The 25,134-nt window shown below is 29.7% G+C and overlaps 2 protein-coding genes across 2 annotated transcripts in view; one reads left to right on the top strand and one right to left on the bottom strand.

Annotated features, from left to right (window-relative positions):
- The window catches only part of Spt6 (transcription elongation factor Spt6), a 52,821-nt gene extending 52,128 nt beyond the window's left edge, over window positions 1–693 (top strand). The window contains exon 37 of the mRNA XM_087157842.1: window positions 202–693. Within this exon, the coding sequence (XP_087013968.1) occupies window positions 202–394 (193 nt within the window). The 3' untranslated portion in view covers window positions 395–693. The remainder of the gene's footprint in view (window positions 1–201) is intronic.
- An 8,674-nt stretch (window positions 694–9,367) lies between these two features.
- On the bottom strand, window positions 9,368–25,051 carry LOC107438799 (uncharacterized). The gene is made up of 3 exons (XM_016051181.4): window positions 24,769–25,051; window positions 15,904–16,073; window positions 9,368–10,738 (listed from the first exon to the last, which is right to left on the bottom strand). Exons 1-3 carry the CDS (start codon window positions 24,893–24,895, stop codon window positions 9,422–9,424), a joined length of 1,614 nt encoding a protein of 537 aa, XP_015906667.3. The 5' UTR covers window positions 24,896–25,051; the 3' UTR covers window positions 9,368–9,421.
- Window positions 25,052–25,134: the final 83 nt, after the last annotated feature.

The raw sequence follows: 25,134 nt of genomic DNA, 5'->3' as shown, positions 1-25,134 counted from the left end.
CCAAGATTCGTGATTGCTGCCAGAGTAGACTGGCTATAATAAGCCTAAACAAATCTGACTTGGTGTATTGCTAAATGAGGTCAACATTTGCAAAGAGTAACATTTTTTCCGTTATCCTTCAATACACTCACTCAAGTCTTCAAATGTGAGCTTAACGATGTTTTGGGAACTGAAAAACTTACATTTTAAATTTATTTTTAGGGCTCCGCCAGTGAATACAAATCCACCCTCTGTACAAGACTGGAAACGAATGGCAGAACAGTGGGCTAAAAATAGGCAAGAGTCACTTGTGCCTGGTCAAATAACTCCAAGAACTCCCATGCGAGGGTCACCAAGTCCAATGATGATTGAATCTACACCTGCTGATGCGACTCCTCTTATTGATGAATACTAAGAAGGAAAAATAAGTTAACACACTAAGACTGTTGAACAGTATTTGTGCTCTACTTTTTTAATGTTTGTGAGAATATATTTTTACACTAAATAAATTTATTAGCACGACACACATGATGAGCAGGTGTAATATTATTGTTTTTACATTTGCAACAATATCGTTTTGTTAAACCCTTGACCGCTGAAGAAAAAACTTTTATGACTTGCTCAAAGATTTCAACTTGGATAATTTTGCCATTCAAGAGATTTTGTATATAGACATTTGTAAATAAATTTGTATTTTTCTTTTCACCTTTAAAACATCTAAATTAAATGTTATAGTACTCTTCTTCTTCATGTTAAACACTTTTCAAAACTTGAAACAATGTTTTGTTTCAGAAAAAAAAAACTATCTTATTATTTCTACTTAGAGCATGTTTATCTTTATTACTTAATTCAAATCGAATAATATCAATAAATTTTTAATTTAAAACCAGAATGGATTATTTTGACATGTATTATGATCACCAACAGCCATCAATTCTAGGGAGTATGTTTACTGATTACACACCATCGATCATCTTGGGGCCGTTCCAGAACAAAACGTTTCTAATGATAGAAAACACCTTTTGCATAACCTTGTCAGGAGTCTGTTCAGAAGAAATTTGGGTCCGTTAATGGACCCTTCACAAAATATTTATCGTTTAATTGGACCCTTCACAAATTTGTTTATCTTCGTTATCGTTCTGTTAATCGAATAAACCCTTTCCGTGGAGGAGAAAGACGGCTCGAAGCAAACTAAGTTTCCCTAAGTTTAAATTCCAAATGTAGTATTCTAAGAAAATATTTCTACTTTTGACAAACATCATGTGCACATTCTTATTAATATTAAATCATAATTTTTTTTGTAAATAAATAATTGATCAATTTATATTTATTCATAAAATTAATTACTAGTATATTATGTAAATAAAAATTAATTTCTGGCAATTTTTTAAATAAAATATTATAAATTTAAGAATTGTTTAAGTTTACTTAATGCGTAACACATTAAAAGTGATACATTACTGAGTTGTGTTATTTAAAATATGTCAATTGAAATTATTAAAAATGTGAGTGATTTGTTTCCATTATTCGTCCGAAATGAATATTCTGTGTTGAACAGTATAGGCTAAATACCAAATATTTGTATGTCGCATATCTAATTTAGTAGCAGCAATTGTTGAGCAGAATCTTGTATCTATTTACAATTTAAAAACCTCTTGAAAAGTTTTTAAGCAATTTTTGCAATAACAGGACCCTATTTGCACAAATTCACAAAAGCAGGACCCTGGTTGAAAGAATGTGACTTAACGCTCATTTTATATTCACAAATTATGAGTAGTTTTTTCACAATTTAACAAAAACAGGACCTTTCACAAAATGTCTGGACAGACCCCTGCTTGAACCATCTCCTTTTTTATGCCAAGCAACATTCTGCTTACTTTTTATTAAATAGCTTTTGCAGAAGCTTCCATAAAATTATTCCGCACTAGCATTTTATTTTATTTGTTTTCTTTAATATAAATACTGTATAAGGATCCCTTTATACATTGATACATAATATTTAGACGAATAAAAGCATTAATTGAATATAGAGAAACCTGTAAAGCTGGATTACAAAGAACAGAATTTATCTTACATAAGGGAGCAAAAACTTCATAGCCTGACCACCTGTCTATCTTGTATGTTAACCACTAAAATAAATTAAATTAATCCAGCATTATAATATAATGCTTTTCTAAAATCTTCCTAAGTTGAAAAATGAAATATTTTTTTCCTAATTTTGTATAACTAATATATTGTTTTAAATTTCACTAAATTGGGGAAATAGTGTAGAAAGCTTGCACATGGGGAAACTAGAAAGGGCCTATCTATTCTTCTGAATGGCTTTTGAGACAGCTGTTTGGATACACTTTCTCATTATTAAAAACAGATGTCAATTAAAAAGTTCAAGCTGCAATAAGTAAGAGCCATTTTGAACTGCAGACAATGTGAGATAGTTGTATTTTTTTATATTGAAGTAGGTTATGAAAAATGAATATTGTGCGCTGAGATTCAGCCACTTTGACTAGCTCTATATTTATTTTTCATAACCTACTTCTTCATAGAAAAAAAAATTACAACTATCAAAATTTCTGATTTTCAAAATAATGGCTCTTAATAAATGAATTTCTTAAAATATTCTTTGATCTTTTTTTTTTTTTTTTTTTTTTTTTTTTTTTTTTTGAAAAGATTATAGTATTACAGTAAAGAATTACTGTTATGCAAGTTATTCGGAGAGCTAGGAAATTTTAAAGACATTTTGTGATAAATAGTTCCAAAAAAACTAGTTGAACTTTCAATTCATAAAAACCTCAAGATACATGAGATAATGGACAAGACAGTGGGGAAAGAAGCCATTGCTCATAACATCGAGAAGACATTTAATCTTTCCAGAAGCATCAAACTGTGTCCAGAATTTAATATGCTATGTGCCCCATAAATAACCCGATATTTCGGAATGTTTGAATTGCAACATAATTGGGTTGTTGTAAATTCAAAGTGACAAACAACAATAAGGAATTATATGTTTGTAAGTGTTACATAATAAATTTTAAAATGAGAAAATTAAATGTCTTTCATATGTTTATGTATACTGATAGATTAAGAAATTATTTATAAGAAACTGAAATTTATTATTCTAATTAATTTCTAAAAATATATGTTAGGATGTCATGTTGAAGTTAATCGCTGAAATAATATATTACAAGTTCCCCTGTATAAAAATACATTTGCTTATAATGTAGTGCAATTGAAAAAATAATGCCAGTGATTTGCAATAGATTTGAAGAAAAGTGGCTTAACTATTTTCTCTTACCTTTGCTGATGTTAACACTAAATTAAGCTTTTAGAAAACTGATTAAAAAAAAAACGATTTTTAAAGAAGAAGAAAATATTTATGTGCAACTTATCAAAGATGTCAAATATATAAAAAAAATTATTTTCTGTCACTTCAGTTGATTTTCTATAACACTGTTAGTATACAGGGTGGCCACTCAAAACAGAGTTCAAATTTCCCTGACTTTTCCAGGTAAAAATCTTAAAATTTCCAGGTTTGTGTTTTTTTCCTTTTTTCTTATAAAGTGTAGGCTGTATACAAGAAGAGTGTCTGCATTAAAAAATATCTTATTCAAAATGTCATTTTTAAAACATATCTTGAAAAAAAAAATATTTTTTACAAGATATTTTTTTATTATTTTTTAATGTTCTGGTACAACATTAATTTCTAAAAAATTAAGACGTGGAGAAAATAATATGTTTAGCTTGCAGAATATATTGTTTTTATTGAATAATTTTAATTGTTTTTATTGAATTTAATGTGTTACTTTAAGTAGTATTTGCTCAAAGTGTACCTACAAAATCAGAATAACCAATAAAACCTTGTATAAGTATTGTTTAATATATTTTCATTAAGGAAAAGAAAACCGTTTCAGGTGATTATATATTAATAATTTTTAATAATTACAGTGGCTCCCAAAAGTGCACACTCACTTATAACTTACATTGAAATAGGAAATAAAAATTCAATAATTAAAATGAATATTTCACAATGGGTATGATAATAAGATGTATAATCTATTCTTAGCAAAACTGCACGGAATATTTTAAAAACAAAGCAAACGTTAAATTTTTTATCAAACAGTAACAAAAATGTTACCCCACGAAAGTCATCGTACATTTAAATGTTTTGGATCTCAGAATTAAAATTATCGTCAATTGCTTTTTTTATTTAATTATTTTTCATTTCTTTATTAGCAATTTAGTATCAAACCTATAATAGCAAAATTATATTTTAATTTTTGCTTGCTAACTCCGTAATATTTTATTTTATCATTTAAAAATGACTTGTGGTCGTAATAGAATAGACCAAATTTGATTATTTGTCTTCATAAGAGGTAAATCAGTAATGAATATGTTAAATTAGTTTACTGTATTCAATTGAACTGCGCAATATGTGATAAAATGCTTAAAAGAAGGACTTCATATCAGAGATTAAAATCATAAATTTTGTGGAAAAAAATTCATAAATTTGCAATTGAGTGTTGTAAAAGTTTCTGTAAAAATTTTTAAAAAATATTCTGCACGAATTTCACCAGACAAAAAAAACAAACTAGTTACACGTATTTTCAACCTTTAAAAGCTATTGTAGATGTTAAAAGAAACTCCACTAAATGTTAATTTAACGAAAAATTAGATTTACTAATAGACTGAGTTTTTACTTTAAAAGTGTATGATGACTTTTGTGGGATAAAGTTTTTGTCACTTTTTGATGATTGATTCCTTAAAAATAAACTTTTCCTTTGTTTTCAAAATATTTCATATTGTCATTTAAAATATTTCAGTTTTGTTAAGATAAGAACACATTTTTTATCATTAAATATATATTCTGAAACATTTATTTTAATTAATGGATAGTCTTATTTCATTGAAAGTCATAACAGGGTTGCCACTCAAATCTGGAAAAAAAATTCCCTGTGTTTTCCCTGTACTATTATACACAATATATTAAAAGGAAACAACAATTACTGTGCTCTTTTGTGAGCTATATAGGGCTAACTATATTTATTAGTTTTAATTGGTGGGAAAACAGCTGAACATATTTAAATAATGTTATAGTAAGTGAAATAGTTTAGTATAGCTGAAATATCATGGCTAAATATCCCATAGATTACGCTTTGAGTGTGTACCATTTTTTAAAAGACAAAAATAAGAAACAAAATTCCCTGTATTTTCCCAGTTTGCAAGGAAAAAATCAAAATTCCCTGCATTTTCCCTGTTATTTTAGGTGATTTTTAAATTCCCTGTATTTTCCAGGTTTTCCCTGTTCTCCATGTAGAGTGGCAACCCTGCATAAGTGTATCAACACTTTTGTGAATCACTGTAATTACATTTCAATATAAAGCTTTAATGTATACTGTATTTCATCTTACCAGTGCTTTTTATAAAATTCACTGATCATATTTTCCTTAAACCAATATCTCAAGTCAAATTTTTAAATAATGGCATTTTAAAATAACATTTTTATTTTAAGGGATTCAGTATAAAAAAATAAATGTCAGAATTGTAAAATTGTCTAATTTTCAGTTCTATACTCTATAGAAGAAAAAAAATAGAAAAAATTCTTTTAAATTTATACTTTTTTGATTTTATTTTCTTATTTGAAATTAAAACATTTAAAGAATTCCAATCTAAACTCACAGTTTTTTAGTTTAGCATAGTTAATTGTTTTTTGTTCCGTCTAAAAAATGTGGGTATAATGGATGAAACAATTTAAATTAAGAAAATTAGCAAATAACTTAAATTAGTGAAATTAAAAAAAATATATAAGAAAAAATTTCCAGCTTTTCTTTAAAATTTTCAGGTTTTCCAGATTTTTATCCATATTTCCCTGATTTTTCCAGGTTTTTTCCAGTATAAAAAAAATTCCCTGATAATTCCAGGTTTTCAAGGTTTTCCAGGTGGGTGGCCACCCTGGTATACTAATCATAATTCTATAAAAGGGTTGGAAAAAAGCAGATTTTTCATTTTTTAAACCGGGTTATTTTAATTTATTTAAAACATTAACCAAAATCTTTTTTAGCTATATAGAGTAATATTTTGATATGATAAAAAATATATACATAATATCTGAAGATTTTAAATACGCTTATTTATTATTTCACAAATTCACCTAGCATGTGAAAAAGCTTTTAATACCTAGTTACTTTTTCAGTGCTGTTTTATGAAAATTTTTTAATGCTTGAAAATTCGTTCTACAACTGCATGGTTTGGGCTCACAAAAATTAAGAATTAATAACAAAATTTATAAAAATCCTGTTTAAAAAAGTTAAAAATTTTAAATATTGAAAATATTTGTTTATTTTTAAGCCAAACTGTGATGGCATGGGATACCATCACACAAGACCACCCCTAATAATCCACTGCGCCATACGAGCCTAGCAGTATATTCATGACAGTCTTCATCCATTCATGTCTGGGCTTCCAGCAGCGGTGTGATGGCTCAGGAAATAGAGCGTTCGCCTTCCAATGAGGTGTATTGGATTCGAATCCCACCGATGGCTGGTCGATACTAATTACATGTCTGGTTTGTACCGACAACAGTGCTGACGTAAAAATATCCTGGATGATAGACAGATCATAGGTTAGTCTCCTTGCCGTCAGGCTAACAGTGAGAGGTTATCCTCTCCATGTAATGCAAATGCGATTTAGTTCCATCAATAGTCCTCCACAAAGACAAATTTCTCCCAATATTTGACCCAGAGCCGCGATGGCTCAGAGGATAGAGCGTTCGCCTTCCAATGCGGCTAACCGGGTTCGAATCCCAGTCGATACGAATTTCGTATCCGGCTTGCACCCACCACAGTGCTGACGTGAAATATCCTCAATGGTAGACGGATCCTGGGTTAGAGTCCCCTTGCCGTCAGGCTAACCGTGGGAGGTTCTCGTAGTCTTCCTCTACATGTAACACAAATGCGGCTAGCTCCATCAAAAATTCCTCAACGAAGGGAAATTTCTCAAAATACTCGATCTAGGAGTTCCCTTGTCTTCTGAATTGGGTTCAAAATTACAAGGCTACGGAGTTGAACATAAGTAGTCGTAAACCCAAAAAAATGGGTCAATGAAGGGGATAAAATTAAATAAAACAAGAAAATTCTCGGACAGACACAAGTGTGTCACATTAATGCCTGTACCACATTACCACCCTTCCCTACTTGATCCACAGATGAGCATGTCTAGGACAGCCAAATTGGACAGTTTAGTGGATTAAATGGTGTTTTTAACGCAAATGTGAAACGAGACACTGCAGGAAATCGAAACTTTTAATGACCATTTCACCTCCTGCATTCGCACTACAGGTAGCCCCAAGAGAGTACTATAACTTCCATTTATTTGTATTTTTTCCTTCAATAAATACTTATATCATCTCTGTACTTACATATTTAAAATTCCGTTTCATTCTCTCAACTCTTTCTCAGTGCGCTAATTTTTATGGCAATGAACGTAAATGATGAAATGTGTTATGCATACTGTACATAGTTTGTTTTATAGAAGTGTTGCATTAATTTAGTAAAATTTTTTTTGTTTTTTTTAATCACACACTTCATTTTGTTATTTAATTAGTTCTTTTGTTTTGCTTCAAAAAATTAGAGTAATAGGACTACTGAAATATATTCTACTTAACACATTTTTGTAGCTCTAGTTAAAGTTAAATTTATAATTTTCAGTTGATAAATTAAAAGATCAAATAGGTTTGAAAATTGTAAAGAAATGGATTGGACTAGCAAATTCAACTAGTAAAACGTGGGGAAAAAACTCACAACTAGATTTTTTTTTAAGGGGACGAATCCTGATAATAGTTGAAATTACACTTATAACAATTATTTTTTAAATTTCAGGTGAATGTTGACAAATGATGGCCTTTTTTTAGAAGGGGTCCAACCCCAATCATCATAAAAGTAATTTTAATCTCTTTTTGTTTATTTTTTTTTTGCAATAAAACGGTCACCAAAAATCAGACAAGATCTGAAAAACCATACATCCATTAAAACATAAGACCCTACATCAGGGGTCCCCAACCTTTTTGTACCTAAGAGCAAATACCAGAATATCGGTCGAATGGCGGGCACCATTTATTTTTTCAAGATAAATTTATAGTTAATAGACATAGGTAATAATACACACTACATGAAATGGACAAAATATTTAATTTTGAAAATTAATTTAACATAGGAATATAATTAGTATTAATATTCTTGTGTTTAATAAACTATTTCTAAATAGCTTTCAAAACATACGAAGTATAAAAATTATTTATAAAATATATAATATACAGCCAATGTGATCTTTGGCATTGTATATTTCACTGGCCAGCGCATCATAATTGGAAGAAACGATGAAATTCCTGCTCGCAAGCAGTCATCAAGGTGTACATCTGTAAGTCGGGATCTATATTTCGATTTTATGATATTTATTGTCGAAAGCCATGATTCACACAAGTATACTGAACCAAAAAAAACTACTTTATTTTAAATGCTAGTCTTTTTAAGAATGTTTATTTCTGTTAACAATATTCCAGAATTTCTCATCTGATATAATAGTTTTGAGGAAAATGTCATTCAGAAGATCCAAAATTTCTATCTCCACTTCTTCTCGCCTTACTTGAAGAAATTATGAAATGTATGTTGCTATTACGTTTACGCTTATTTGGTTGGTAAAAGAATTTATAAAAAAGGTGATCAAAAGCTCGATGATGTTAAATTATTGAAAGCGCTTTTCAAATTGATCTTGAAGCAATTGGAGGTTTATGACAAATTTTGATAAGTCATATTCACTGCCACCTATCATTTTTTTAATGTTTGGAAAATGCACAAGAGACTTCATTTTCAACTGCAATATCCACAAAACTAGCTTAGCTCTGAACGATTTTATAGCCCCTATCATTCTTGCTATGTCTGCCCTTTCCCTGCCGCTCCAAGTTTAAATTATTTAAATTTTCCATTATGCCCGTTATGCTAGCCAAAGAGGATCTCCTAGTTCTAAAACTTTGATTTTTGGCTTCAAGATAATTCTTTATTTCTTCAATTAAATGAAGAAATCTATCAAATACTTTGCCTTTACTGAGCTATCATACTTATGTATTTATTTGCATATCATTTTATGGGAAACATGGAAAACTGAAATATTTTATCGTTGGGCACAAGCAGCGGGCGCAACTAGACCGATCGACGGGCGCCATGGTGCCCGCGGGCATAGGGTTGGGAACCCCTGCCCTACATCTTAAAATGAACCAAATTGGACTTGTGCACAATTCAAACTAGGCTTTCAAATATCATGAATTACTTTTGATTGATCAATTTCAAATGTTGAGTGTTAATATAAAATTGAAATGATATATTCAAGAAGATGAATCAAATAACAAATAGAAGAAATTTATTAACATATCAAGAGATATTTTTAAACTATGTTATTACCAAAACTCGTGAGGAATATTGTCATATTCGTCATAATCATCATAGTCACCGTATTCATCATACTCATCGTACAATTCGAATCCAGGGTAATCATCGATATCGTAATCGTTCTCATCAGCATCGTAGTCCACTTCATAATCACTATATGAAAAGTCACTCTCATCCGCGAAATTTATCAGAATTTTCCTGTTGGAAGCTTCTATGGTCTGATTGAGCATGCAAATGTCATCCAGGCTTATATTTTCGCAATTATCCAAAGACAGACTTTTGAGTGAGTTACAGTTCAGGATAAACTGCTGAAGAAGGTCGACTCCAACGTCAGAGAAGTCGAAGTGCAAATGTGATAGATTACAATTCAGAGAGAATGTTGAGAGTTTTGCAACAATGTCGGATTCACTGAAATCGCAGTAGAGCAGCGAAAGGCTCTCTAAATTGGGACTAGAATTCAAAAGCATCATCACATTATCCGTGCAGTGATAATCCAAGAAAACAACACTCTCCAACTGCAGGGTCTTCAATCGGTTCAATACTTTGGTCGACTTTTTATCCTTCAGCCCTTGGTATTGAACAGTCTTTAAGGTAAGCGCTTCTAAATTTGGACAGTTCTCCACTAATATCGACACCGATAACGAAAAACTATCTACAGTTAGAATTTTCAGATTCTTTCCTTTACTTATCAGAAAGCTATTCAACTCCATCACATCGTAACATACAATAGTAAGATTTTCGACATTCGAAAAACGAGCAACAAGTTCTAAATCCTCCTCGCTCGAAATTGGCACCGAAAGCTTCTTTATCTTTGGGCATCTTTCGGCACACACAGTCAAAAGTCTAGTTATTTCCAAAGAATCCTCATACGGAATAAAATCAAGACACTGTAAATTGAATTTTTCTGACACAATATTATTATCAATATCTAATAAATGTATAGATTCTATGGCATTGGGCAATTTGGGATAAACAACGTCTTCAAGAGTTGGTAAATTCTTTAAGAGAAAGGCAACATCCTCGACTGACACGTCCTCTATATGAGCCAGATTCATATACTTCAGAGGACATTTAGCTTGAATTTGGCCGTCGGGATTCGAGCAGAGTGCTTTGATTCCTTCACCTGTGACCGTAACTGAATCTTCAATGCTCAGCTCAACGAGGCTCGGACATGAAGAACTTATCAGTTTCAGCAAATCGTTGTCGCAGATGTAAGGAACGTTTATTTTCTTAACATTATTGGAAAGAGGGATTAATTTTGAAAATATAGATATAGAATCATCTGCATTTCTGTGATCATAATCCCAAGACAGTTCAAGTAGGCTCTAAAACAAAATAAAATTAAAAAAAAAACAGTTATTTTGTGTTTGGAATTAAACACCATTAACAATGACACTTAAATAATACAATTGGAGTTAAGTTGATTACTATGTTTTTAAAAAAAAAGCAATTTAACTCTGATGTTAGATTGAAGTTAAATTCTCAACCCATGACAGCGTAGTACTAAGTTGCGGATGCTGGTCAGAAGTCTGCTAAAATAAATCCTGGAGTCTAATACCAATTTTTCAGAACAATGCACTAGTACTAGTGATACGTGGCACCACTCAAAAATTGAGGGCAATTTAGGGCTAAAACTGTCGTGTGTTAAAGCAGTCTCGTAGAGCACAAATAGTGTCACATATCTCATCAAGGTTAATTAATTAAAATTATTTATTTCTCAGCTGTTTTTTTTTTTGCAATAGTGATAGCTAAGTGAATAAAATTATTTTTTTAATAAAAAAAATTTTTTTTTTAATTCTTGAACAGTATTTTTAAATAATGGTCAACTACACCGAAGAGCCATTACATTATGACCACCCTCCATCTATAATATGGGCTCGCCCAGGCTTCTATGGTTTCTCGTCCAGGAACAATGTTTTCATGGGGCACATTAGGACCCATAATCCTCATAGAACAATCCCTGACGTCTGTAAACTACTACTTGAACATAGTTGCAGACCAGGTTCACCCATTCAGGGCAACAGTTTTTCCTGCGGGGGATGGTGTTTACCAACAGGATAATGCACCATGTCATAAGGGTCGAATCATTATGGATTGGTTCGAGGAACATTCCAGTGACTTTCAAGTCATGTCTTGGCCCCCAAATTCACCTGACCTTAATCCAATAGAGCATTTGTGGTCATACTTGTAAAACCAAATTCGTGCTGCCACGCTACCCCCTCGTAATGTGAGGGAGCGCTTGGTGAGCGCTTGGTACCAGATACCTCAGACTACCTATCAGTACCTTGTGGAATCAATGCCACGGCAGGTGCTAGCAGTTTTGAGGGCTTAAGGTGGTCCTACACGTTTTTAGCAGGGTGATCATAATGTAATGACTCTTCGATATATATACAGTACAGAACCCGTTATCCGGAAATCAGAAAACCGGAAAACCAAAAAACCGGAACGAAATTCGAGGAATTTTCCTGCCATTTCATTTTAAAAAAAATTTTTTTTCCTCATAAGATTTTAGGATTTTTCTTTCTTTTTTGAAAGATTTTTACCTTACTCTCATTTTGGAAATAATCATTAGTGTATTACTTCATCGTTTTTATCTTCTTTTTAAGATTATTTCCAAAAAAAATTTTTTTAGTTGGGTTTAACAATAAAAAAAAATGGCTTTTTGTAGCAATTCAGAAAACCGGTAAAATCAGTTATCCGGAATAGCGATGGTTCCGGATAATCGGTTCCCTACTGTAGTAACAGAAAACATTTCCCCCAATTTTAGCTACTAAATCAATTACATAAAATGCAAAACATTTGTTTTAGGCGAAAAACATTTTAATTAATAAAATAAAAATATGCTGTTCTTAAACTACCCCACAGAAGAGGATTTGTATTCATTTAATGCCATAGAAATAACAAAAACTATTCAAGCACACCATGAAATATAATTCAATAGAGGATACGACACCAACCAACCAAAATATGCTGTGACAGACATGACAAAAAAAGGCGAAAATGAATACAGAGAGTCTTAACAATATGTATACGTCTTACAATGCGTGTACCTCTTAGCATTTGAGCTCAAAAGTAATTTTCTGAATGAACTGTTAATTAAAATAAAAAGATATTAGATCAACAAAAAAAATCCAAATCTTATGATAATTCAAACAGGCAATTTAAAAAATAAATAAATAAATTTAACAGGTATTGCAATTTCAATGATTTAAATAAAATGATCAAAAGTAGTAATTTAAATAATCCGATTTTCTGAAAAATAAAAATCATTTCAAAACAGTAATGTAAAAATCAATGTTTTAGATCATTTGTTATTCTTTAGATTTTTAATTGTGAGAACAAAAAATATAAACCTTCTAATGTAGCAAAAAAAGCTTTTAACTTTTTAAGCTAAAGCTTTCTTAAGCTTTTAAACGAACTTAGAAATTTCATGCATATAGCAATTATTAAAAAAGCGAATCTATTTAGAATGCATAAGGAACGGATATGCAAAATTTCCGAGTACTCAAACTTGGGTACCTTATTTGACCAATTCTTTTTGTAAAAAGTACACCTTTAAAAAAATTCTTACATGAAAAAAGGGAAAAACTACATTAATTTGCAGTTAAATTTTTTAAAAGATAAATAAGTAACAAAATAAAATTAATAATTGCAGTCAGGAAAAAAACGCAACGAAGTAACTTTTAACTCTTAGTTAACTCTTTAACTCTAATAGTTAAAATACTCTCCTCTAAAACACAAAAAATCTTTGTTTTCCATATTAACTTGACACTTACTTATAAAAAGGCCGGCGGAAGGAGCAAGCAATCTCTCAGAGCGCCGGATGACGGAAAGCTGAACGAGAGCTCTTAAAATTATTAATTCCCTTCTTTTTTAAAAAAAAAAAAAATATTGAGCTCTGGGAAAAGCGCTCGCCTCTTAATTTGGCGACCCAGGCTCTCATCCCGACATTGGCTGGTTGTTACAAATTTTGCTCCCCGGACATACAAGATTGACATAAATATCTTCAGAGGTAGATGGATCATGAGTTTCAATCCCCTTGCCGTTGGACTAACCGTGAGAGGTTTTTGTAATTCTCCTCTCCATGTAAGGCAGAATACGGGTTAGTTCTGTTAAAAAGTTCTCCACGAAGGCTAGTTTGCCCCAAAGCCTAATCTAGGAGTGATTTTCTGAGAAACCAAAGACTTCTTTTTCTCTACAAATATTTACCAAAGACCGGGGATGCAATAACTTCTTTTATCGTCTGATTTATTTAAACATTTACTTTGTAATTTCCGTTGCACGTAAGTTTCTATTTATTTTTTGTATATAGTTTCATAAATCTATATTAGTCTGGGTAGAGAATATTCGAGGATAGTCAAATCAGTGAATGAGTTGATAAATGCATAAAAATTTTAACTTATAAATTGTGTTATTAGCAATTTACGCCAACACTTTTTCATTTTTTAACAATAACTTTTAACAAAATAGTGACACGGTATGGTCAAATGGTGACTGCTAAGTACCTTTAAAATAGTATTTAAGCACGTACGATACTTTAAAATTTTATGTTAAGCATTAATGCGATTTGAAACATCTCAAGTGCACCGGAAACCACCAAGTTGAATATAAAAATGCTATGAAATTACCTAAAACGAATAAAAATATATTAAATTATAGATCTTGGAAATGTTGTCTAAAAAGCACTTAAAATTTGTAAAAGCACATTAAATGCACATTTTGTAATGCAAATTAAAATGAGCTGATTTTTTCTCATTTATATGAATTATATTGCGACATGGAGGCACAAAAAATTAATCTGTCTTCGGAGACTGAAAACACGTTTACTTTATTAAATTTGAAAACAAGTATTTGAAAATATCAAAATAAATCTCATCTTAAATTTAAAAACTGCTCTTTTCATGTCAGACTATTTTAACTAGAGCTTCTTTTTTCTTCCAATGCAGGTACATTAATTGAGCTTTATTATTAAGTGAATTACGTTTTCTTTTTATTTAGGATGCTAAGTATTTAGTTTTAGTATATGAAAGTAAACAACTACTTTTATTTATATTTCATTAACATTTCTAATTTAATTTTTAAAAATTTTCAGAAAATATTCTAAAGCTAAGTAAATCTATCTATTTCTCAATCTATTTGAATTTTTGGACTTCAGACTAGGGCTCGGAAATGATCTACTAACGATGAAAAAAATGCTTGGGCACAAAATATTGAGAATTTCTGTACTAATTATTATTTGCTTTGTTCATATCTATGTTTCTTAAATCAACATATAGATTTTATTACATTTTTGATAGAAATATTGCAATTAAAAATATCAAAAGTAATTTTCTACAGTGTTAAGACTACGCCAGGGAGACCATTCAAAGAAAAAAAAATTTCCCTTTGAAATTCAGATTTATTTTCTAAGATTGAGTTAAGGGCGCCATTTTTTCTGTCTTGCCCGCGACGTGAAAACATCTTCCACCAGCACTGCTTATGAAAATAAGATGAATTAAGAAGAAAAGAAACACAAACATTAAATCACATAACATATGTAACTAAGTGAATAGTCCCTAGTTACATTATTTTCAATAAAATTGTTAATTCAATACATTTATTAAATAGACTTAAATATGCAAAAATTACAAAGTGGGGAAATTTATTACGTACAAAAAAAAAAAAACAACTTGGATCAAAAAATGTCTTTCCAATTTTAAAAAAAAAAAAATCGATATTTTATTAAAATAAATGATAAGGTTCAATATTTCATTATCGCTGTTCCTTGTCGCCAACGAAATCAAAGAAAGGACACAGCTCAGTTACAAGCCGACCTTATGCAGGGCACATAGCCAAATCTGTCAACAAAAATAAGCACCTTTTAAGTATTTTTTAAAGCTTTATATACATTAAAAAAAAATTCAAAATAATTTTCAAAGACTTTAGATGATCATGATAAAATAACTAGTTTCTGACAAAGAACTCTTTTCGTGATTATATTAGCCACCATAAAAATTCGAGAGATTTTTCAGTTCGATTTCAGTTGGGTGGAAAATAAAGCCTGAAATTGAGAATATCTTACAAAATGCAGCAGAGTTTTGCACATAAGAATGCAAGAATCTCACTGAACCCAGCTTAGTACATACACATGCGGACCCGCAAGTATTTCATTAAACATGTAAAATGATTGGCGCTTTCATGCGCTACGGACCAACGGTACGTCGAAATGCATCATTTGAATGAATTGTAATAACTTTGAATAGAGCTGTGTGAAAATTATGCTTTTGCATAATACGTGTTAAAAATGGACATGGTAAAGAAAAAAAAATCCCATTTTCGAAAAGGAAAAATTAAGCACTTTTTAAAAACACCCAATGAAAAAAGCACCTTTAAGGGCTTTTAAAAAACGAAAATAAGCAATATTTAAAAACGCTACGCACCATGTTATAACATAAAATTAATCAATGAAAACAAACATTCTAATTCATGTTTTTCACCTGTAACAACTTACATGAGCAATTGGAAGAACTTTATCAAGAATTGTTTCATTAGTAGAACAGCTGAGCAAAATCCCAAGATCTAATTTCTTCAGGTTTTCATTTAACAGGAAATCAAAATGCTCTTCCTTGAGTTCTTTATTTTGTTCCAAGTCAAAAAACAAACTGCGTGTATAGATACGTTCTGCAATGAAACAGTTTAGAAATATTAGTCAGATTATAATTGTTAATAAGATTTAGTAATAATGCAAAGTAAAAATCCTTTTTCTAATTTTTTGTTTCTTATTTAATCATTTTTCTAATTTTCTCTTAAAAGCATGAGTTGGGGGTTCATTCTAGGAAAAAAATATCAGAGTTTCTACAAGTTTTTCCATTGGTAATTCAGTAAATAGTTAGGTATGTGAAAAAAAATATTGGTAGTGAAAAAAACAGGGTTGCCACTTATATCTGAAAAAAAATTCCCTGTGTTTTCCCTGCACATATTAGAAACAATATCAGGATGAGTAGCCAAATTATTCAACAAAAAATAAGCACCTTTTAAGCACTTTTCAAGCACTCAAAAAATATTTTTAAGCACTTTAAAAAAATATCATAATTAGGCAGGGTTGGAAACATAAGCTACGTACTGACAATCAGGGTGTAAATGATTTTAATCAAATGATTAAAATCATGATTTAAATCAAATGATTTTTTTAAAAAAATCACTGATTTTAATCAAAAAAAAACAATTTTGTGTATAGTCTTGAACATTTTTTGTATATTTTTCTAAGTTTCAAACATAAACAAGTAAGTAGACTGTTCTATATATTTCTCAGATCTCACTCATATAATTCAACATTTCTACTTTCAATGTGACTCATTTGCTTTTAAAAACAGTTTACATATTATATTTATAGTTCATTGAACAGTTTACATATGATTACAGCTATGATAGCAGCATGGAACATTACAAAACAAAAACAACAAAGAATTATTATTAGAATCTGAAAGATTCTAATAATAATTGCTGCAAAAATTTTTTTACTAAACGATATGAAAAAACGTTAACACCAGCTCATTTCCTAGCTTACCTCTTGGATCCTAATTCTGAAGTACAATGTTTAACACTAAATGAAAAAGATCAAGCTGTAAACTTTGTTAAAGAAAAGTATGGAGAAACCTCCTTATTAAGTGTTTTGCTAAAATTCATTGACGCTCTCCTCCGTTTAATGGAGCTTTGTTTGATAAAGAATCTCTAGAATCTTTAAACATCTTGGAATGGTGGAAATCAATTGCGCTTCTAAAGAACTGTGTAGGTCAAAAAGAGTTTGATGCAATACAGTTGTTATGTACTGCAAAAGGAACAACTGCAGGGATAGAGAGCATGTTTTCCACTTTTGGACTTGTACATACTAAACTACGGAATCAATTGGGTGTAGAAAAGGCAGCTAAATTAGTCCTTATGTTTAAATCTTTAAATAAAACTAATTAAATGATTGTTTAAATAATTTGATATTGTAGATGTAGAATTAATAATTATCACATATTGTTTGATAAACAATTTCTTTCTTGATTTGTAGTTTGAAATCACTTTGTTATTGTTTATTTCTTATTTCACCTTTTGCTTTTAAATTATTAAGAAATATTTTGTTGATAATGGTTAGTAATGTTTATTTCCAATGTATACCATCATAAGTAACAATAGTAATACAATACAACTTTAAATCTATGGTACACAAAATTGATTATATTCCATAGAATTGAAATTATAAAAAAATCATGATTAAAATCAAAAAAATCCGATTAAAATCAAAAAAATCCGATTAAAATCAAAAAAATCCGATTTTTTTGATTTTTTTAAAAAAATCATGATTTTTATACACCCTGCTGACAATACACTAAAATAGATTGGGATTGAATTAATTGTGAAAACGTTGAATAGAACAATGTGAACTGTGTCTAATTCAAAGTGAAAATCAATATAGCAAAGGAAAAATCTCATTTTTAAAAAGGGAAAATTAAGCACTTTTTAAAAACACTCAATGAGCGTGTAAGCTATATTGGGTAAACTATAGTTATCAGTTTTAATTGCTGTAAAAACAGCTAAACATACTTAAATAATGCTATAGTAAATGAAATAGTTAGTATAGCTGAAATATCATGGTTAAATATCCCATAAATTACGTTTTGAGTGGTCATCATTTTTTAAAAGACAAAAATAAGTAACAAAATTCCTTGTATTTTCCCAGTTTGTAAAGAAAAAATCAAAATTTCTTGCATTTTCCCTGATATTTTAGGTGATTTATAAATTCCCTGTCTTTTCCAAGTTTTTCTTGTTTTCCCTGTGGAGTGGCAACCCTGTTGTTTTAGAGGATGGAAAATCTTAAAGAAATAAAAAAAAAACAGCTGAAAACTTAGCTATATTATTGGTATGGAGTAAAGGGAAAAAACACTACAATAGTTATCCATCATAAATATTTTAGATAAATAAAACAACTATTAAAAAAAAAATACTAAACCAAACTAAAGTTGAAAAAAAAATGAAAAATAGAAGCAAAGAATTCTTAAAATGAATCTTTAATGCTAAAAATAATATTTTCTGAAAGAAAAAAAGTATCCATGAAACATTAAAAGAGATATAGTCTATTAGAAAACTCTTCTAAAAATGTCATGCTATTATAAAAATGCCCATAAAAAAATTTTTATACACATAACAGTAAAAATAAAAATAGATAATTTTTGAATGAAAAGATTAAAATTGAGCATCTGGCTACAATAAAAACAAAATCTAGCCTCTATCTACATTCGCGACAATCAAAACAGAAAACAGCTAAAAATTTTAAAAAAGGAAAACAAAAGTATTCTCAATATTTAAAACAAAAAGTGTTGAAAAAATAATGAAATTGGCTAGCATAAAAATAAGCTGTACAAAGAAAATAAGCTGTACAAAATGTGTGGTCCAGTATAAAGTAATCTATTTGAAATTCTTCAAATTTTGTTTTTACCAATTGCTTTCAGAACAAAATTGCGGAATTTCAGAACAATATGCAAGTTTTAGAACTATTTTTATAATGCATAGTGAAAAATACGACTTCAGACAACTCTTTATTAAATCAATTCAAATTTCGAAAAAAACACTGTTGAAAAATACTTTACCGAATATTTGGTCAAACATTCGGCCGAATATCAGGTCAAATATTCAGTCATATTCAAGTGATTCATAGCAAAACACCGAATATTCAGCAAAAACACTGAATAGTGGCCGAATATTCGTTACATCCCTAATTACTATGGCACAAGTTCGAATCGCTGATTCAAGAAATCACTTACACACTCAGTTTGTGTCGATATCCTCGTTAATCTATACAGTGTTTCAATCTTTCTTTAGACAGTTATTGCTACAAAATCTCCCAAATTTTAACAAAAAACATACCTGGACATTTTTTATACAACTTTATTACACCCAAAAGTCAAATATCTTATTTGATTATTTACTTTTAATGTGACGATTTCATCATTTTTTTTAAATTGCTTAATGCTACCTATTTCCATAGTTTTTAAAATTACAGTTAATTTCTAAGTTCATATTATTTCTACACATAAAATTTGAATCGCGCATTGAAATAATCACTTTTTCGACATGCCAAATTTATTCTAATAGTATCGTAAATACATGTTAATGCATTTTTGGCTTTTATTGATATTGGTTTTAGGGTTGGCATGGTATTTACCATGTGAAGTTTTTACCAGAATTTATCATGGTTTCTACCATCTAGGGAAAAACTTGTTTTTTTTTTCCATGGATTTTACAGTCTATAAAAATTGTTTTTCTCTAGAGTTTAAACTATGCCCCGTGGCTGAGAGGTAGTGCTTTGTGCTGTCATGCCACAGGTCCCTGGCTCGATCCTTGGGCCAGGCAAGGTTGACTCAGTCTTTCATCTCTTCTGTGGGTCAATAAATGAGTACCAAGCATGCTTGGGAACTAAACATTGAGGGTTCCGCGTTCGGCTGACCACCTGACCGGAACATCTGCTCCTGCACCCCAGAGCCCAAGGTCAAGAAAACTGAGATGGGCACAGTAGGCCTTGGCCCTCATGGGCTGTCGTGCCTCGGAGTTTAGTTTAGTTTAGAGTTTTAACTGTTTTTAAAAATAAACATATTTTTTCCCATCTTCAGAAAAATTTCTTATTGTTCCTGATACTTTTGTGAACATCTTAAAGCATACTGCAAAGCTTTTTGGGAACATTTAAGATAGCACGGAAACAATAGAAAAATAGTCTTGTAAGCATTGCAGTAGATTCTCTGATCATTTAAGGAACTAACGTTATAAAAAAATTTCCTGATATTCCTAATAAAAAGTATATCCTAATTTGTCCTTCATAACAATTTTTAACTTTTTTTTTCTGTCATAGAAATTTTTAATGACTCCTCTATATTACAGTGAAAGCTCAATTAAATGAGTATGGCAAATTATGATATCCCCCTCAAAATGATAATATTAAATGTACAAATAAATGCATGTTTATAACAAGTTAAAAATTACTAGGCATTTGCTAATACAACAATTTATTTTCTCAGGGGAACCTTTTTCAATTTTTAAGTGAGCAATATTGCTCTAAATAAAGATAAATAAAAAGACATTTTTTTTTATCAATAAAGAAAAATTAAAAACAAACATTATTTCACTTTAATCTTAACCGACATTTAGGTCGGCGACCACTGGTTGTTTTAATTCCTAAAACAATTCCTCTCTGTTTTATGGAAATTCAGCTGCACACTTCAAAAGTATATGCCCCTTTTGTCGATTAAAATCGATCATGTTGACTATTTGCCGCTTAAATAGCTAACTATTACATTCTATGTTATTAGTGTTGGTGAAGTTAAAAGCCATTGCACTTTATTTCATTTTCCCTTGCATCTTGCAAAGGCTGTTTTGGCAGTTCGTTATTAGTAACTAAATTGTTTTAGTTTTAATGAAGATTACTGAGGAAAAACATAACATCTGTGTATTAAAAATGTGCATTTGCTTATTACCACTTTTTTGACTATCGCCCTATTTCATATACGAGGAGACCATGAAGTATAACTTTTCAATTACAATTTAGCAGACAGCTTCCATCAAACATTTGTCCATTAAACACTTAATTGCAGAAATACAAGTATATAAATGTAAACGTAATATTTAATAATTCTTAATACAATTAGCTTTGGTATGGATATATTATATATTCCTATCAGTTCTAAGTAACTGGTATATCTGTAAATAAATAAAAAAGGGTTAATAGTATTTACCATGTCCTGATAAAAACTGGTTTTTCCCTGGTAAAAACCCAACCCTGATTGATTTTCACATGATTTTAAAATATTCTGATATATTTCTGACTATATGGGAAATTGAAATAGAGCAATAGAATATTTAATTTTTAACACAATGATTCTATTGACTTTTTGGCATTTATTGCTATTGATTTCACTCAGTTTTTAAAATTTAATCATTTTAATACGATATTATTTTAGACAATAACCAAATATTGATAGGAAAAAAACCTTTAATAACCTCTTTTTGAAGAATCGGATTTGTATGATTTTGTCGCCGATCATTTTTTCAGTAGTTAGATTTAATGATTTTATTTATTTATATTTTTGAAGTGATGATTATTTTACATAATGCGAAAAAAGAAATAATTAGTGTATCTTCCTCTACAAAATTCGGGAATGTCGCCCTAAGTTAGGGGTGCACAACCTTTTTGAGTGAAGGGCCACTTGCACAGCAGGTTGGCTGACGAAGGGCCGCACATGTATTTAGACATGTTAATGACAAATGTAATAATGTTTATTTAAACATTTTTTTATTAATAAACTTAGTAATATCAATAACTTAGTAGTGTTCCATTATTAGAATTCATTCAAAAATTAAAAAACTAATACTTTTTTTTTTTTTTTACAAAAAAAAATTGCTATTTTTATCATATGAACAATAGATTTATCAAAATAAATAAACATTGAAGAAAAGAAATATTTTTTTTTAATCTTATCATGCAATATGAAAACTCATTGTAGAATTAAATTCTAATAAATTAAAAAAAAACTGCGATGCCCACAGAATGAAAGTAGGAAAAAGTTTAGTCGTAATTAAGTAATATAAGTTCAAATTAAATATTTTAATTGAAGAAAATTTATAGGTTTTAAACAAAAGCCTAAAATAAAAACAAAACTGTGATAGTTCAAAATAAAATTCAATGCTTATTTTGTAATGTACTTAATTATTTTATTTTATTAATTATTAGATTTTTTATATCGTAAACATTTTCCTTTTTTTTATCGAAAAAGATCACTTAAGCAACAAAAAATTGAAATCTAAACTACTAACAGTAAGCAGTTTAAAAATTCACGTTTTCCGCCATTTTATGAATTTCTCAAGTTGCAATAACATTGCATTTAAATTAGGGAGGGATGTAACGAGTATTTGGCCCTTCTGTGAAAAATTCAGTTGGTTGAATGATCAGTCAAATATTTGGCAAAATATTTTTTAGAACTGCATTTTTCTAAGTTTTTTTTATTTTTGAATTTTTATAGATATTACTTTTTTTTTTTTAAATTATAATCAGACAAGTCAATTTTGTCATTTTTTCGATACTTTGAGAATTGAGAAGGATCCATTTTTTGCAGTTTTTATTATAACCCAGCATTTTAACAGAACGTCTCATACTATTAATTTATTATCACTCTTTCCCTGTACTGTAATATAAATAACCAGTAACATAGAAAAGTGTGATTTTCAGCATTAAAGTTTTGTTTCAGGAACTAAGAAAAATTTGTTTTTTCTGTTTTTCTTTTTTTAGGCATTTTTATTATGACTCAGCATTTTTTTAAAAATAAAGTTACAAATAAAAAAAAATTTTAAAGCAATTCTTTTTCTTCTAAAATTATGGCAATGAGAAAAATTTAAATTGAGATTTTCGGCATAAGATTTTCACTTAAAAAATTAAGAACATTTTTTCTATCTTTTTATTTTCTTTAAATAAAAAAAAAACTTTTTTTTTACGTTTTCATTATAACGCAGTAATTTTTAATAGCATTTCTGTTGACTTAATTCTTTTTTCTTGGCTTTTTCTGGTAATTGAAAAATTGAGATGTTCAGCTTTAAAAAAAATTTTCACAAATTAAGATTGATTTTTATGTTCTCTGTTTTGCTTTTCGACATTTTCAAAAACGTTCTTGATTGGCCTTATTTTTTAGAGTTAATTAGCGTTTTTCCAGGAAATATTATTCTGAGCATTGAAATTTTAGTTTCAGTGTTGCTATACTGCTAAAAGATTTTGCTATTTGGCCCCAAGTGAACGGCGTTCAATAGATTTTTTCTTCTTCTTTTTGTCGAATATTTGGTTTTTGATCAAATCACAATTCATTACCACATTCGACCAAATCATGTTCGTTGCGGAAATAAAAAAGAAGGAAAAATAACTAGGATTTACGATAAAACTGTACGGTAATACCGTATCAAAAAGTGATTATTTAATTGCGTGATTAACAATCACGTGTCGTAATAACATCATAGTTAAATAACGGGATCGTCAAAATCACGAGGAAAAGTATAGAAATAATTAGGAAAAAATATATTTATGCTGAACTCAGCACAAATAAAGCGCGTCAAATGCATGATTTAAAATTTGCATGTCGTAACAGAATAATTGGAATTTTTTATAATACGTAGGAACGCATAGCAATAACTGCCGAGAAAAATTTTTGAAGAAAAAGAAAGAATTGCAAAAAAAAAGATAGAAAATCACTTAGATTTAAGATGAAATCGTCACAAATAAAGTGCCCAAAAAGTGATTATTTAAATTTGCGATCTGAAACTCGCGTCGTTATAAAAATTCGGAATTTTCAAAATCACGTAGAAAAGCGGAAATATTTACGATAAATTCGGCTTCAAGAAAGCGCGTTAAACGTACATTTACTAAAGAATCTGTTAAAATTGATTGTGTCAAAACGTGATGACTTTAAAGTGTGATTAAAAATTGCCATTTTTAAAAAAAAAAAATTTGTGTTTAGAAACTCTCGCGGGCCGCACTTCAGTAGTCGAAGGGCCGCATTTGGCCCGCGGGCCGCAGGTTGTGCACCCCTACCCTAAGTAATAAAATAAAATAAATATTCAATGAAAAAAATTCCAGACAATTTAATTTTATCTAAATAGGTTTTTTTTTTTTTTTTTTTGGTAAACACAATCCTTTTGATATTTTTGATTAATAACATTTATATTTGTAATAAAAAGTACTTTGCAGAAAGACATTAGTGCTAAAAAGGTTTGTCGCAGAAAGCCAGAAAAAATTCTGCCAAATGGGCTCCAGAGAAACTAAATATATATCAGAGAAGGGGACTAACTCCAAGGGTATAAACTCATAACCAACCCTGGGCAAATCTCTTCATGTTTCTCTTTTTTTCAAATTGCAAGTTTAAAATCCAGTTTGCTCCTTGGGGATAGTAATTGGCATGACAAATCATGATCCGGAAATATCTCCTTTTTAAACATGTAACAAAGATTAAATAATGTTTCATCAAAATAAACAAAACATAAACTATAATAGACATGAAAAAACAAAAACAGACATGAGAAGATAGGGAACATTTCCGTGTTGTATAATCACCAGAATAATCCCAATTCCGCAGCAGAATAATCACCAAGACTAGGCAACTTGCAAGCGAGGAACTGAAAATAAAAACATCACAGAAGGGGAAAAAATTTAAAGTTTTTAATTCATTTGACACCTTGGCGATTAAAGTTGGCACGACAGATCACGATACAGATCCCCAGAAGATATTTTAAAAAATGATATATAGTATGATAACATTATATAGTAGTTTATCAAGACAAGTGCATAATATATTTAAAGACTTACGCAAAAAAAATAAATTCTTTGTTAAAGTTTCATTTGTTGTATGCTTATAAGCTGCTGTATAACGGGAAAAATGCTTTCTAATATTTTCAAAGCTTAATTCTTGCAATGATTTAATATCAGAACTCATTTTAAAATTCAAGAGGTAGATATTTTGTTATTTACTTTACTTAACTAGCTAAAATATGATATACGCTTATGGCTACCTATTTTTGTGATTCTCTAACACTAACTGTTCCATGGATAAATAAAAAATTGAACGTGGCTTAGCAGCCACTGCTAACAGCTAAGTAAATTGATTCTATTGAATAAATTTATCATCGTCATCGCTTAATTATTGTTCATTTTTACTAAATTTGGCAGCTGCAG

This window comes from Parasteatoda tepidariorum, chromosome 2 (assembly GCF_982258835.1).
Source record: "Parasteatoda tepidariorum strain Cologne lab strain chromosome 2, Ptep-v5.0, whole genome shotgun sequence".
Classification (NCBI taxonomy): domain Eukaryota; kingdom Metazoa; phylum Arthropoda; class Arachnida; order Araneae; family Theridiidae; genus Parasteatoda; species Parasteatoda tepidariorum.
Note: the sequence above shows the minus strand (reverse complement) of the source record. Positions and strands in the feature narration are given on the sequence as shown.

What these genes read in the sequence shown, in the direction of transcription:
- LOC107438799 (XM_016051181.4), bottom strand. Translation starts at nt 24,895, where the DNA reads ATGAGTTCTGATATTAAATCATTGCAAGAATTAAGCTTTGAAAATATT. An exon ending in AAAGAATTTATTTTTTTTGC is followed by an intron (nt 16,074 to 24,768) that starts GTAAGTCTTTAA and finishes GTTTCATTGCAG; the next exon opens with AACGTATCTATACACGCAGT. An exon ending in AAGTTCTTCCAATTGCTCAT is followed by an intron (nt 10,739 to 15,903) that starts GTAAGTTGTTAC and finishes ATTTTGTTTTAG; the next exon opens with AGCCTACTTGAACTGTCTTG.